Genomic DNA, 13,442 nt, shown 5'->3' on the forward strand with positions numbered 1-13,442 from the left:
ATGTCTGTCCACATCCTCACATAAACTGACCTACTTTGTATGGTCACCATTTCATTGAAAAATATTAAAAGTAATAAAGTATTTGAATTTGTTGGTTCCAAACCATCTGTTTTTAGATGTTGCTTGGACCAATACTGTTTTTGTCTAAAAAATATAATTTATTGAATATCAAATTATTAAAGAAATTGACAGGAAAGCAGGCTTACATTTAAATAAGTCCATAGAGACACATAAAATATACAACAAAAAAGTAGAAATTATCGAGGTCACTAACCACTTTTTCAACCAATTGAATAATGTAAGTACATTATTCAATTGGTTGAATAATTGATATGAATTTATATGAATTGATTTGATACAATTGATATGAATAACCACTATCATTCATATCAAACCCACCAATAACCTACAATACTTACATTTTGACAGTTTCCATCCAGCCAATACCAAAAGATCTATACCGTATATCCAAGGCATCCGAGCCAAACGTATTCCTCACCAGAAGAGGAACTCTCCAATTTCAATTCAAAAATTTCCAACACATTCGTTGAAAGAGGCTATCCCAAAAACCTTGTAAAAAACCAAATCTGATTAGCCCAATCAAACAACCCTAAAAAAAGAAACAGAAACCACCCCAAAAATGAAACCTAAAAACTGAACACCACCAGGGTCTACAATCCCTCAACTGCATTCTGAAAGATGTATTCAAAATTCTCCAAGCTTCCCCACAAACAAAGGATTTCCTGAAAACACCCCCAACCACCACATTTCGCCAACTACCTAACATCACAAAGATTCTTGTTCATCCTAAGATACCGGATCCAATGACAGCAACCAGAAACAAACCCTCAAACGGCTCTTTCCCATCTAATACTTCCAGATGTAAAACGTGTCCCATCAAACTCCCCACCACAAGTTTTTCCAGCAACGCCACAAATGAAGTTTTCAAGATTCAAGGACACAACACCTGCAGCACAAGCAATGTAATGTATCAGCTTCAATGTAATAACTGCCCAGCTCAGTATATAGGCCTAACAAAGAACCAGTTCCGTACCAGAATGAACGGTCATCGTCAAGATGTAAAAAAAAAAACAATTATAAAGACGAACCAGTAGTCAACCATGTCTCATCACACTCTAAATCTGATTTCAATTGCTGTTTTTCTTCAAAAATAATAAAACAGCTGCCTCCAAACTGCAACCACTCAGAACTGAGAAGATGGGAATTAAGCTACCAATGGTTCACCCACTCTAAAAACCCACCAAACCTTAATATAAGATAATCACCATTCCTCACCTTTCATAGCAGGCTAGTGTAAATATAGAACAGTATAAACAAAGTGGATTATTCATAATGAGTGAACAATATTAAACATATGCAACAGTATAAACAATGTTTAGTCTCTTGAGCTGTGTTAGCAAATAGCAACCCTGACAAGGTGAAATAGATTCAAATTGCAACTGCCATTGCCATTTCTCCAGTGGTTGAACATTTCTACTTTTGTTTTGTATAATTTATGTGTCTCTAAGGACTTATTTAAAGGTAAGCCTGCTTTCCTGCTAATTTCTTTAATGATTCATGGCAAATACCCTACATTTTTATCAGATAACCTTGAATATAAAATTAGATAATTTCTCTTAGGCCTACAATAATTCTAATGGTTGAAAATACAGAGTATTAATTTACATTGTTCAACATTCTGACTAGAGGCATATTGGTAAATTAAAATATAAATATGTCAATCTAAGAAAATTTAAAAGGATTATTGTTCACGTCATAAAATTAAATAAAAGAAAATCACGCAATTGTTGGTCCTAAAACCAATTAATCCTAGTAGTATATCCTTAGTAAAGAGAAAAGTAAAGAATGTGAAGTAGGTAAGGGTAACATTGAAATTGGAATGTTTACTCGAGGTATACAGTTGAATATATAAATATTTAGCTAAAATTTGATTAAATGCTCACTTTCAAAAATACTTATCAAAAGAATTTTAGAAAATGTTTTATTTGTCTACACTGTTTTGGTCGATAAAAAATTTAAATAGATTTGTTTCATAGCAAATATGTCCTAAAAATATATTTATTGAATTGAAAAAACCAACATTCACAGAAAGTCAAATCACCCTTCAGTTTGTCATGATTCATAGATAATCAACAGCCTTAACTTTTAGATAAAAAAAAAAAATATATATTACATGATAAATTATTATTCATTCACATCTATTTCTCACGGCAGTTTGTGAAAAATTGTTGAGACTGTTGCAATAAAGCATATTATTTCAATATTGCATTGAAAGGTTCTGCAAACAAAATTATGAACATAAAAGCGACGTTATACAACATAATCTATGGTTACACCCATGTTCCACAACATAAAAACTGTTGGTCGTAATTTTGACAAACTGAAAGCTGAAACTATAAATGACAGTAATTTATAATCTAAATCTAAGCTAATGTGTATAAATATATATTTGATACATTGTGTTTACTTTTGTTACAAATGCTGAGTCAAAATAATTCCAATACTGTATTTCATGAATAACTAGAGATTACTTCTACATCACTCAAAGCTTCCAGATTTACTACTATTAATCACATTGTGGAAATAGAGAGTATAAGTGCTTTTAAATACTGACAACATACCATGCAGTTTGTGCACTCCATACAATTCCTAAACTAGTTTTAAAGCTACTTCTCAATTCTTTCAGGAATACAATGATAAATTAATCCTAGTATTAAATCCTATTAAAATTAGTAAAACAACAATTTTACTAATGAATAATGTAAAATAAATGTATATACTTTATGAACTACAATAAAATTATACATTTCTTTTTTACGGATAAACACGTGTTCTAAATATATGAATTTTTAAATTTGATGTTTAATATTTTATATTGGGTTAAAAAAATCAAGTACCCTAAAGTTTAAAAAAATCTTCTCTATTTAAAAGTACTACAGTAAAAATAAAACTGCTTATGTTCCAAATGCAGTATATTTTTCTTAGTTAGCAAAAAGAGGGAAATATCTGAAGAGGAAAATATATCTGTACCTCCTCAGTTAACAATCAACTGCAGACGTTGACAGTGGCCATGACACTGACTGACCTCAACAAAAAACAGAGCTGCAGCATGGATAAAACACACTCCCTTAGTAGATTTCTCATCCATATGGAACAGCTGAAGACAATTTTATTGTTAGCGCTGTACAGCGTACTGCAGAGGTCGTGTTTTGTTTACAATTTGTTTCTTGTTATTTCAGTCATTTAAAACCTCGTTTAACCAAATAATACGATCTAATCATAAACAATAACTCTTTCCCTAGTGATATAACCAAACAGTAAAGCACAAATCAAGAAGTTAGCCCTAAAATAATAAAAAAAAAATGTTGTCCACACTAGCGCCCAGTGTCATCATACATGAACTAGACACAAAAAACAAGCTTCAAAGTTTACAATAAGATGAGATGTCTACTTGTGTTGGTTAGTGTATGGGTGCAGCCAGTAAAGGACATCAAATATATGAAACCCCTCAACTCCCTGGTTGCTTAACATCGTCATAAACAAATCATATACTCTGCTCATAGGTAACATTACATATTCAAAATACCTTTACTTATTCCGATATCACACTTACAAAGGTTGTCAAGAATTCTGTTAGCAGTATTGTTGTACTTGTTTTTGTTTAAAGAGTACCTATGGTGTATAATGGAAATACATACAGACTAAGTACTGGCAAAAAAAATTAAGGTTTAAAAAATTCATCAAGGTCAAGACTAGAAATGTCATATAATAAAGTTATCTGAGACTAATGGTTTTAGTCAAACTGTATCTTTACCTATTCCTTTCTCTAATATTATACCGTGTACAGGTATAAAAGTGTTTCATCAAACCTTATGAATCTGTTATAACTTTACTTTACTCTGTTTGACTACATTATACTGTATTAAATTATCAATAGGGATTTGAGGGCCAGATTTTATTTTTATTTATTTGGATCTGTTAAAAAATAATGGATCTCTGGTATTGAGCCAAAATTGGGTCAGTTCAAAATCAGATTGATTTGAAAGTATTGATTTATGAAAATATGAAATAATAAACGAATACTTAATTGCAGTAATGGCAAAATCAAGGACAACATCTGCAGCATTGGTGAAATCATCAACGTCTTCCACAGGCATGGCAAAAACTACCTCTTCAGCGGTTTTGGCAAAATCGTGAACATAAACCATATACAGTACATTACCACGATTTTACCAAAATTGACAAAATTGGAATGCACATCTTTGCAGATCTCAGGGATTGCAAAAGTAAAAGCTCAGCTCGACCCGACCTGAGTTTGGCCAAAAAATTATTTCCAGTTCATTACCGAAAATGAATTAAACTTAACTTGGTTAAAATGTGCCATTTAAAAATGTAGTAAAGTTTACACCAATTTTGGCCCCACTTACTGCTCAAACCAGCAGTGGTTGTTGGAAGTAACAGTGGGAAGTTTGTTCAGCATGTAAAGGTTAGCAGCACCCTCTTTTGGAGGTCGAGTCAAATCATATTGGGAGGTAGGTGTCTAGTTTCTGCTGACAGCCATGGCTGCCCCCCAGGCTGCGTCACCTCCGGGGACAAACACTACAGGCAGTTGGTAGCACTGCCGCACCTCACTCTGCAGCACTGGGTTGCGAGTGAGTGCCGAACCTATCCCCAGGATTCTGGAGATGTTGGCCTTGAGCAGCATCTCACGTGGCATCATACTGCATTGATAAAAATGCAAAATAGGTGTTTTCAACATTGTGTCTTGGAAGCAATAAAATGTCTTTATTTATGTAAAAATCTTGCAGTATTTCTCAAATTGATACATCAAATTACATCTTAATTTACTTTTGATTTGCAATGTTAACTCCAGGGGGGGAATAAGATTGTATTTACAAAACAGGCTAGGCCTACCCCTACAACACGCCAAACTAAAATTTCTTCCCAGGAGTGCTCAGGAGCTGATAAAATCCAGGTGTGATACAAAAACTATTCCATGGTTTTAACTAATTAATTATTTTATTTTGTATGTTTTTAAGCCAGTTTCAGTTTTGATTTAACTAAAAGGCCCAGTACTCTGGGAGCTGTATCGTGCTCACATTCGTTAAGAGTGTTTTGAGAATCTTGCCAACTTTTAGGATAACTCTGCGTTGTCCTCCTGATCATCCAACACCAAAATAAAACATTACAGGCCAATCTCATAAAAGTTTAAATCTCACTTGCAAGGATATAAACTCAACATTTTTTATTTCACCCTAAACATCTGATTTTGTATCATATCTTTCTCTTGAAGTAAGTGCAGAGGCAAACAGAATTCATAGGTATGTATTACGGAATAGTTCATGAACAAAACATAGATTGTGCAACTGTGGAATTCATAATGATAAACTACAATAAAGGAACAAATGAGCAGTATAATAAATTCAAAACTGACCCATAACGGATCTCTACAAAGGAAATAATTAGTACTTGTTTACTCCAAAAAGTGGGCAAACTGGGGGTTATAAATTCAAAATCACAACACATACAAATAATTAACTACCACTTAGTTTACTATGTCTACATTGAGCCTACCTGTGTAGGTTCTCTATGATTCCCCGACAGATGGCTTTGAAGACCTGACCCAGTCCCAGGTTGCCGGGGTCTATGTTGGTGATGGATGCATTCTGTTGTGGTGAGTGTCTCTCACCTAGCAGGGTGGGGATGACACACAGGGTAGACTCAGAAGAGTCCTGGGAACCCAATTCTAGCACCTTGCTCCACACACTACCTGTCAACATACCAATGTGGTGATGGAAGCATTCTGTTGTGGTGAGTGTCTCTCACCTAGCAGGGTGGGGATGACACACAGGGTAGACTCAGAAGAGTCCTGGGACCCCAATTCTAGCACCTTGCTCCACACACTACCTGTCAACATACCAATGTTGGTGATGGAAGCATTCTGTTGTGGTGAGTGTCTCTCGCCCAGCAGGGTGGGGATGACACACAGGGTAGACTCAGAAGAGTCCTGGGACCCCAATTCTAGCACCTTGCTCCACACACTACCTGTCAACATACCAATGTGGTGATGGAAGCATTCTGTTGTGGTGAGTGTCTCTCGCCCAGCAGGGTGGGGATGACACACAGGGTAGACTCAGAAGAGTCCTGGGACCCCAATTCTAGCACCTTGCTCCACACACTACCTGTCAACATACCAATGTGGTGATGGAAGCATTCTGTTGTGGTGAGTGTCTCTCACCCAGCAGGGTGGGTTGCAAAATGTAAATGCTGACAAAAATCCCCTGACCAAAAAATTAAAAACTTATCAGCAGACCAACTTTTTCATGTCTCAAATTTTATACAACCTTGTTTTGCTATATATTTATATATTTTTTCAAATGGATTAAAATTTCAATTTACATAATTCGAAAACAATATTACTAAGGTGATATAGTGTTATTTAATACCTCAAAATTCAGAATTTTATCTCAACTATAAGTGACCGTTTTGACGGTGTTAATGAATCACGGTGAATTAAAAATATTGTGGTCGCCGCGGGCAGTGGAGTTGTCAATTGCATCTCTGCTTAACACAGAAGGTGGCTTCAGCACATGTGTCCTCTACTGTTTAAAGGATAGGGATTGCCACTCTAGTATAGCATGTATGCCTAGCCTAGATCCAGAGAACTCCGCTAGGGGCAGCAGTGACCGGGACGATTCTACTGGGCGTCACCCCTGGGCAGTGGTGGAGGTGACACCGATGGCCGCGTATGCATTCTTGAAACTTCATTGGGTGTAGATCAGCCAACCGAAAAACAGTTGGATTGAGTTGTGGGAGAAGATTGGTGGGGGTTCTATTGTTCGGCTGTCAAGGATTTTGTTTGCAAAATCGTGCAACAACGCCGAAAGAAAGATTCAAACGTCCAATAGAGCCGAAACAATTTAAAGCGTTGGGATTCGGAACTGTTGGATTTATTTTGATTTCGGAGCTAATGGAATGATTCTAAATTCGGTACTCTTACACATTTTTAGTTTTCGTTCGATGGTGTTGGATTTTAAAATAAATATTTCGGCTCTGTTACACAAACATCTCTTTCGGCGCTATTGGAATTTAAAACCCAACAGCGTCGAACGTGAAATTTGGCAAATTTGGACTAAAAACATGATTCGGCACTATTGGATTCGGTGCTATGGCACCTTCTCGAGATCCAACACCAAACTTTACCTATTGAAATTGACGATTTGCAAGAAAAATTGAGATTAATGTCACAAAAAATTGAACACCTAGAAAACGAAAACGAAAAACTAAAACAAGAAATGAAATATTTAGTTTGTAAAACAGTTTTAGAAAATATTCTTTTTTGTACGAAGAAATAAAAGAAGTAAATGCTCAGTGTAAACATACAGATGAGAAATGAACTGCTGTGTTGTCCAAAATCTTTACACCAGGAAATAAAATTTTTTATTAAATCCGAAAAAACGGGTCCGTTGTTCAAACGAGGACAATGCTTGCGCCATCAGCCTCAGATCGATAAGTGCAAAAGCTTACCGCTACATGCGAAGCAAATTAAATTACCCTCTTCCTGCTTTGAGCACTCTCAGAAAATGGGCCTCCAAATTTGAATGTTCACCAGGAATAATGAAACATGTGTTACTGGTCCTTGAACAATATGCTAAGACAATGACCGAATTTCAAAAACTCACATGTCTTTCATTTGACGAAATGAGTGTGAGTGGTTGGATGGGTTTCGATAAAATAAATGAACAGATTGTTGGTCCTCATCAACAAGTGCAAGTCACATTTATCAGAGGACTAACTGGAAAGTGGAAGCAACCTGTTTACTACGAGTATGACAAACCAATGACGCTTGGAACTCTAAATGAGATAATCACTTCAGTTGAAAAAACTGGATACAAAATTGTATCAGTAACGTGCGACTTGGGCGGTGAAAACCGATCAGTTTGGAATTCATTAGGAATAACTACAAATAACACTTATTTTCCAAATCCTTTTGACAAATTAAGAAACATTTACGTTTTTTTTGGTGACGCTCCACACCTATTGAAACTGGCTAGAAATCACTTTTTGAACAAGGGTTCATTACTGTTGACGGAACTCACATAACCTCTAAGTGTCTTAAAGAAATTATGGAGCTTCAAGATTCCGACTTAAAAGTTGCTTTCAAGCTGAAAAGTGACCACATACATGTCAAAAATAAACAAAACGTCAAACTGGCTGCTCAACTAATGTCAAACTGTACCTCTAAGGCTGTGGAATTCTTAGGAGAAATAGGTCTATTGACGGATCCTAACTGGAAGTTCACTTCTGAAATGATTGGGTTATTTAATGATTGGTTTGATGTACTTAATTCCCAAATACCAAATCACAAGATTCCTGAGAAATGTGCATTTGGTGTTCAGATCGAGAAACAGACTAACATATTGGATAATATGTCTCAGTTCATTTCAACCATATTAGTATTTGGAAAGAAATCCTTACTGCCATTCCAAAAAGGAATTCTAATCACGAATAAATCACTCAAAGATATGTTTGATGATCTACAGAAAAGATATAATACTAAATTTATAATTACATCAAAACTGAACCAAGATGTCTTGGAAAACTTCTTCTCCTACATAAGAAGTATGGGTGCAGTGTTGGGAAGTAGCGCGCTACTTTTTTTGTAGCGTTAGCTGTAGCGTCGCTACTTTTAAGATTTTGTAGCTTTAGCTGTAGCTAGCTACATTTTTAAAGTAGTTGTAGCGGAATTTTAGCTACTTTTCTCGCTACATTAACATTGTTTGAGATAGTGATTTTTACCATAACCTCAACCTTACGTGAAACAACATCTTTCAAACTGAGATTTTCAAAACAATTAGGCCTACTTTCTTGGCTTCATACAGCTGGTTGCAGCCGTTTCATTCCCTATTACAACGCTGTGTGGACATGGAGGCCATTAAATGAGTGTTATCCAAATTTTTAGCTCTTATTTCCTTAAATTACTACTCTATGATTACTGTCAGATAAAATAAAATCGCTAGATGCAGACGACGTTTAAACGTTACCGGTACCAGTGACAAGACAAGCTATTGAATGCTTGCAAGTGATTGACAGGGAAATTAGTAATCAATTTAGTTTCTTTGTTATATTGATAGTGTTTTAACTAGGGTTTAATGGAAACCAACACTAAACCTTAAAATAATGAGAAAGCTGGTCATCAACCTTTGCTTCAGCTGTTGATTGTGGTTCATCATCACAAGCCCTTCCTTGGTTAGATTACAAAGATTTTTCAAAGGTTTACTAAATTAACAATGAGTAAATTACCTGATGAGATTTAAGATATGCCTAGACTACATGATAATTGTAACGAAAAAATCTCCATATAACATGAAACTTACATTTAAAAAATATCATAGTTTGCTCCTGCTAACAGCTCTTGTATTGGACTATTCCTAGGCTATGGTTTAAGGTTTAAGACGAATACCAAGTTCAATTATTAGGAATATATCTGTTTAGTCCTTGCAAGAACAAAGCTACTATAGCCAACTTGTTACATAGCCAAGTAGGCCTACATGTTATTTTTACATTACAAATTTCAACGTGTTTAAATTAAAAGCCGATTTCAGGATAAGTTGCTGAATACTGTTTTCTGTACCAACTAGGTTGAAGCACAGTTTTCCCTATGCATAATGACAATAAAGGACGATTTCTTGACATTGAAACGTGTTATTCATAGAACAAGTAACTTATCATGGTTAAAAGATATATAGCAATGTCGTTGTTAACATTAAAAGTAAAGAAAGGCAATAAACTCCAATTTCAATAGGCTAGGCTCTGTAACACAAAAAAAGTATTTTTAAATAATCGTTTTACAGTTTAAGTGGTCTTAATTATTGATATAAGACCTCTATGAGTGAAAATTTAAAAACGTACGTTTTCAGGAAAAGCACTTTGCAAATTCTTTTCCCCCTTTTTCAAAACTTTTATTATTTTTTTTATTTCATTAACATTTGAAGTTTCATAAAATGTCCATGGTAACGCAATATCTTTGGTAGTTTCTTTTTAAAAGAGCATTAGTGGGGTGGGATAGCTGAAAAATATTTCACATCCGGCAACCAACGCGCCCCTTTAGATTCAGATAGTACATGCGTAGACGAGTCCAAAAAGCCCGGGACACGAATTTTTCGGGCACTCTATGTGTGTTGATGACGTAATCAAAATGGCCGCCAAAGTTGTGTGACACGATTCTACATTTCCCTATATAACTCGGGTTCATATTTTAATAGTGCCCTACATGTTTAGTGATTATTAATCACGAAAAAATTACCTTTCCGATGGTGTATTTTACTTAATTGTTTAGATTCATAATACTACGAATATTTATAGTTTTATTAAATATTTTGTTTTTTATTTAGATTTTTTAAGTCATTTTGCTAAGTGTCATGGATACCGTTACACGTAGCTGAAAACTTCTTACATACACTTTTTTGTCAGAATATTACCTTTCTAACGGTATATATAACTTATATTTTAATACAAAAACAATGCTGAAAATTTGCCACAACAATGTAGTGGTACACAGTGAGTCGTTATGACAACAATGCAATTAATATGGGGTCCGAAAAGTAATAGCGCTATTTAGGGCTATTAAACTTTCACTTCCGTTTTAAAATTAGAGACAATAAAATTAAGTACAAGAATTAAATACCCCCGCCGCAGCCAACCTGCCGACTAAGCGAATTTCCATTTGTCTGAATTGATTTTCAATTAAATATATTTAAATTATGTTTAACGAGTACCTAGGTTTGCTGCTACGAGGAAACTAATAAATTGTGTTTTTTAGAACAAAATGCTTTGATATACTAAATTACAAATGTGACAGTGTATTTGTTTTCTAAGCTCTTTAAAAAGGTCCAAAGAGAAATTGGAAAATTTTTGAAGGTAAAAAATTAAAAAAAACTTTTTTTTGACCTCATAAAAGCCCCCGTAAAACCCCATTCCCATGGTCCGATCATGCTGGTTCGCGAACTCATTAAATTTTATCCCGCTTTACACCTTTAAACCAGATTTCATCAAAATCAGACAAAAATTACTCAACTTATCCCGTTTACGGACGTATATACATATATAAAAATTTGAACGCATGGTGTTTTTGGCCTCTGGGGATATCAAAATGAATAAGTAAATCGGTCCTGAGTCTAGGTCTTACCGTGCCACCTACAGTAATAGCTACTTACCCATAGGGAAATTCGTTAAAACAAAAGAGTGTACAATACAATATTGTTTACATTTTATATCCAAATTCATAAATATCATATACATCAAAAATGTAATACAGGCTTAAAACAAACAGATTAACCCAGTGACAAAGTTGTGTTGCCATATTTTAATAGATAAAGACATTCTCGCCAATCCAGTGAATACATTAGAATATAGAATGATTCGGATCTTGATACGTACTCTAGTTTTTTTTTCAGGAAAATGCCACGTAAAATGGCTCTTGGGCCGTGACAGACGGAAGACAGACAGACAGAAATTGAGATGAGACTTGATTCGGCTTCTTTAATGTATAAAACGAAAAATACCCCAAAAATTTATGAATCTGAGCAATGTACAGACAAAACTCTAATTTTATAAAAAAAATTGTATTAAAATTTTCAGCAGTGTCCGACAGGGACCGATTTACTTTTTCATTTTGATGTCCCCAGAGGCCAAAACATCATTCGTTCAAATTTTTATATATTATTACTCAGTGTGACAAATTTTTTTTTTGTGTAAGTACAAAGTAAATGCAGTGTGATGATGCATATAAAAGGTTCCAAGTCTAAAAATTAGCTTCCCAAAAAATTATTTTATGTTTTTAAAAAACAACTATGTTTTCAAACTTAATTCAGCTATTTCTCAATTACCTGTAAATGGATTTGAGTAGATAATGTCATTTTCGTGTTCTACATAAAAGTTTGAATAAGAATAATAGAAAATGACGGGGGATCAGTTGTAAAAACTCCATTGTAAATAGATTCATAGATAACAATTAAGAGGTCTATTGCATTTGTTCACACCCTGTATGCAAAAAAGTGTCCAAATATGGTAAAAACAGCTCCATTTTATAAGCTTTCCAACCATATGCTGCACCATTGAGCTTTATGTATGCTTATGTACGCATTACTGGTTTGAAGACTACAAAACATGGTGTCTTTAACATTTAAAACATAGAAAGACGGCAAGCAAAAGTTGTATTTATGTTTCAGCTTCAACAGTAAAAAAGTAAAAAAAATCCCCTGTTTTCTGGTATTCAAAACACTTAAACAAACAAAGAATATCTAAACCTCAATAGTGTAGCATATGGTTGGAAAGCTTATAACATGGCGCAGTTTTTAACATATTCGGACACTTTCTTGTATACAGGGTGTAAAAAAATGCAATAGACCAATGCTTTTTAAATTTTTCCCTACAGTTACCTAACAATGTACATGTTCCCTCACTGATTTGAGAAAGCAAAGTGGCCAATTCGCTCATCAGTGAGACAATGTTAACATTGTCTCACTCTAATTATTTTGTCTCACTCCAGATTTGCAACGTGAAGGCACGAAATAGTGAGCGCGTAACATCCAGGCAACGTCGTATGCTCGCGAAATACGTTGGCAGCACTGGCTGTAAATCAGCTGGTCAGCTGTTGTACTGTTGTATTTGTCACTTCACATTAAATGTTATATTAAAAGTTCACTTCTGTGTAAAAATAGGTTATGTTTCTTCACAAATTTATTTGTTTTATGGAAACTGTAGGAAAAGTATAATGTGCAACTCGAGTTCAAAGTACAATTGCCTCACTCGAGAAACCATTCCTCACTCGCCTACGGCTCGTGAGTAAGGATTTCTCTCGAGTGAGTCAATTGCTCACTATTCTCACTAGTTGCACAAATAACTATTATCAAACGTCTTAATTTTTATATTTTAATCTATTTACAATGGAGTTTTTACAACTGATCTTCCGTCATTATCTATTATTCTTATTCAAAATTTAATGTAGAACACGAAAATGACATTATCTGCTCAAATCCATATACAGGTAATTGAGAAATTGCGAAATTTCCAACACACGAAATTTCCCAATTTCTCTTTGAACTTTTTTAAAGAGCTTAGAAAACAAATAATTCAGTATATCATAGTGTTTTGTTCGTTTATTGGTAACGGATAAAATTGAAAAAAATGTAAATTTAAAATTCCCATGTTATTCTTATGGAGGATACTGTAAAATGGTGTAGTTTGTTTGTTTATGTATATATTTTGATCAAACTTGGCAAATTTATTTATTTTATACTAAGCTATCAATGTTTTACTAAAAAACGCAATTTATTAGTTTCCTTGTAGCAGCAAACCTAGGTTCTCGTTAAACATAATTTAAATATATTTAATTGAAAATCAATTCAGACAAATGGAAA

General features: G+C 34.4%; 1 protein-coding gene across 3 annotated transcripts in view; it reads right to left on the reverse strand.

Annotated features, from left to right (window-relative positions):
* Positions 1 to 2,910: 2,910 nt before the first annotated feature.
* LOC129004932 (sedoheptulokinase-like) overlaps positions 2,911 to 13,442 on the reverse strand; it is a 46,828-nt gene continuing 36,296 nt past the window's right edge. For 2 of the 3 annotated variants that reach the window (XM_054433645.1, XM_054433646.1), the window contains 2 exons: positions 5,596 to 5,791; positions 2,911 to 4,742 (listed from right to left, as the gene is read on the reverse strand). In XM_054433645.1, the coding sequence (XP_054289620.1) occupies positions 4,562 to 4,742; positions 5,596 to 5,791 (377 nt within the window). In that variant the 3' untranslated portion in view covers positions 2,911 to 4,561. Of the gene's footprint in view, positions 4,743 to 5,595; positions 5,792 to 6,011; positions 6,204 to 13,442 lie in introns of those variants that run through there. The other variant, XM_054433647.1, reaches the window with a different exon arrangement.

The sequence above is a fragment of the Macrosteles quadrilineatus genome, unplaced genomic scaffold (assembly GCF_028750875.1).
Source record: "Macrosteles quadrilineatus isolate MER2022 unplaced genomic scaffold, UCM_ALF_1.0 Scaffold_13__1_contigs__length_4303367, whole genome shotgun sequence".
In the NCBI taxonomy this organism is placed as follows: domain Eukaryota; kingdom Metazoa; phylum Arthropoda; class Insecta; order Hemiptera; family Cicadellidae; genus Macrosteles; species Macrosteles quadrilineatus.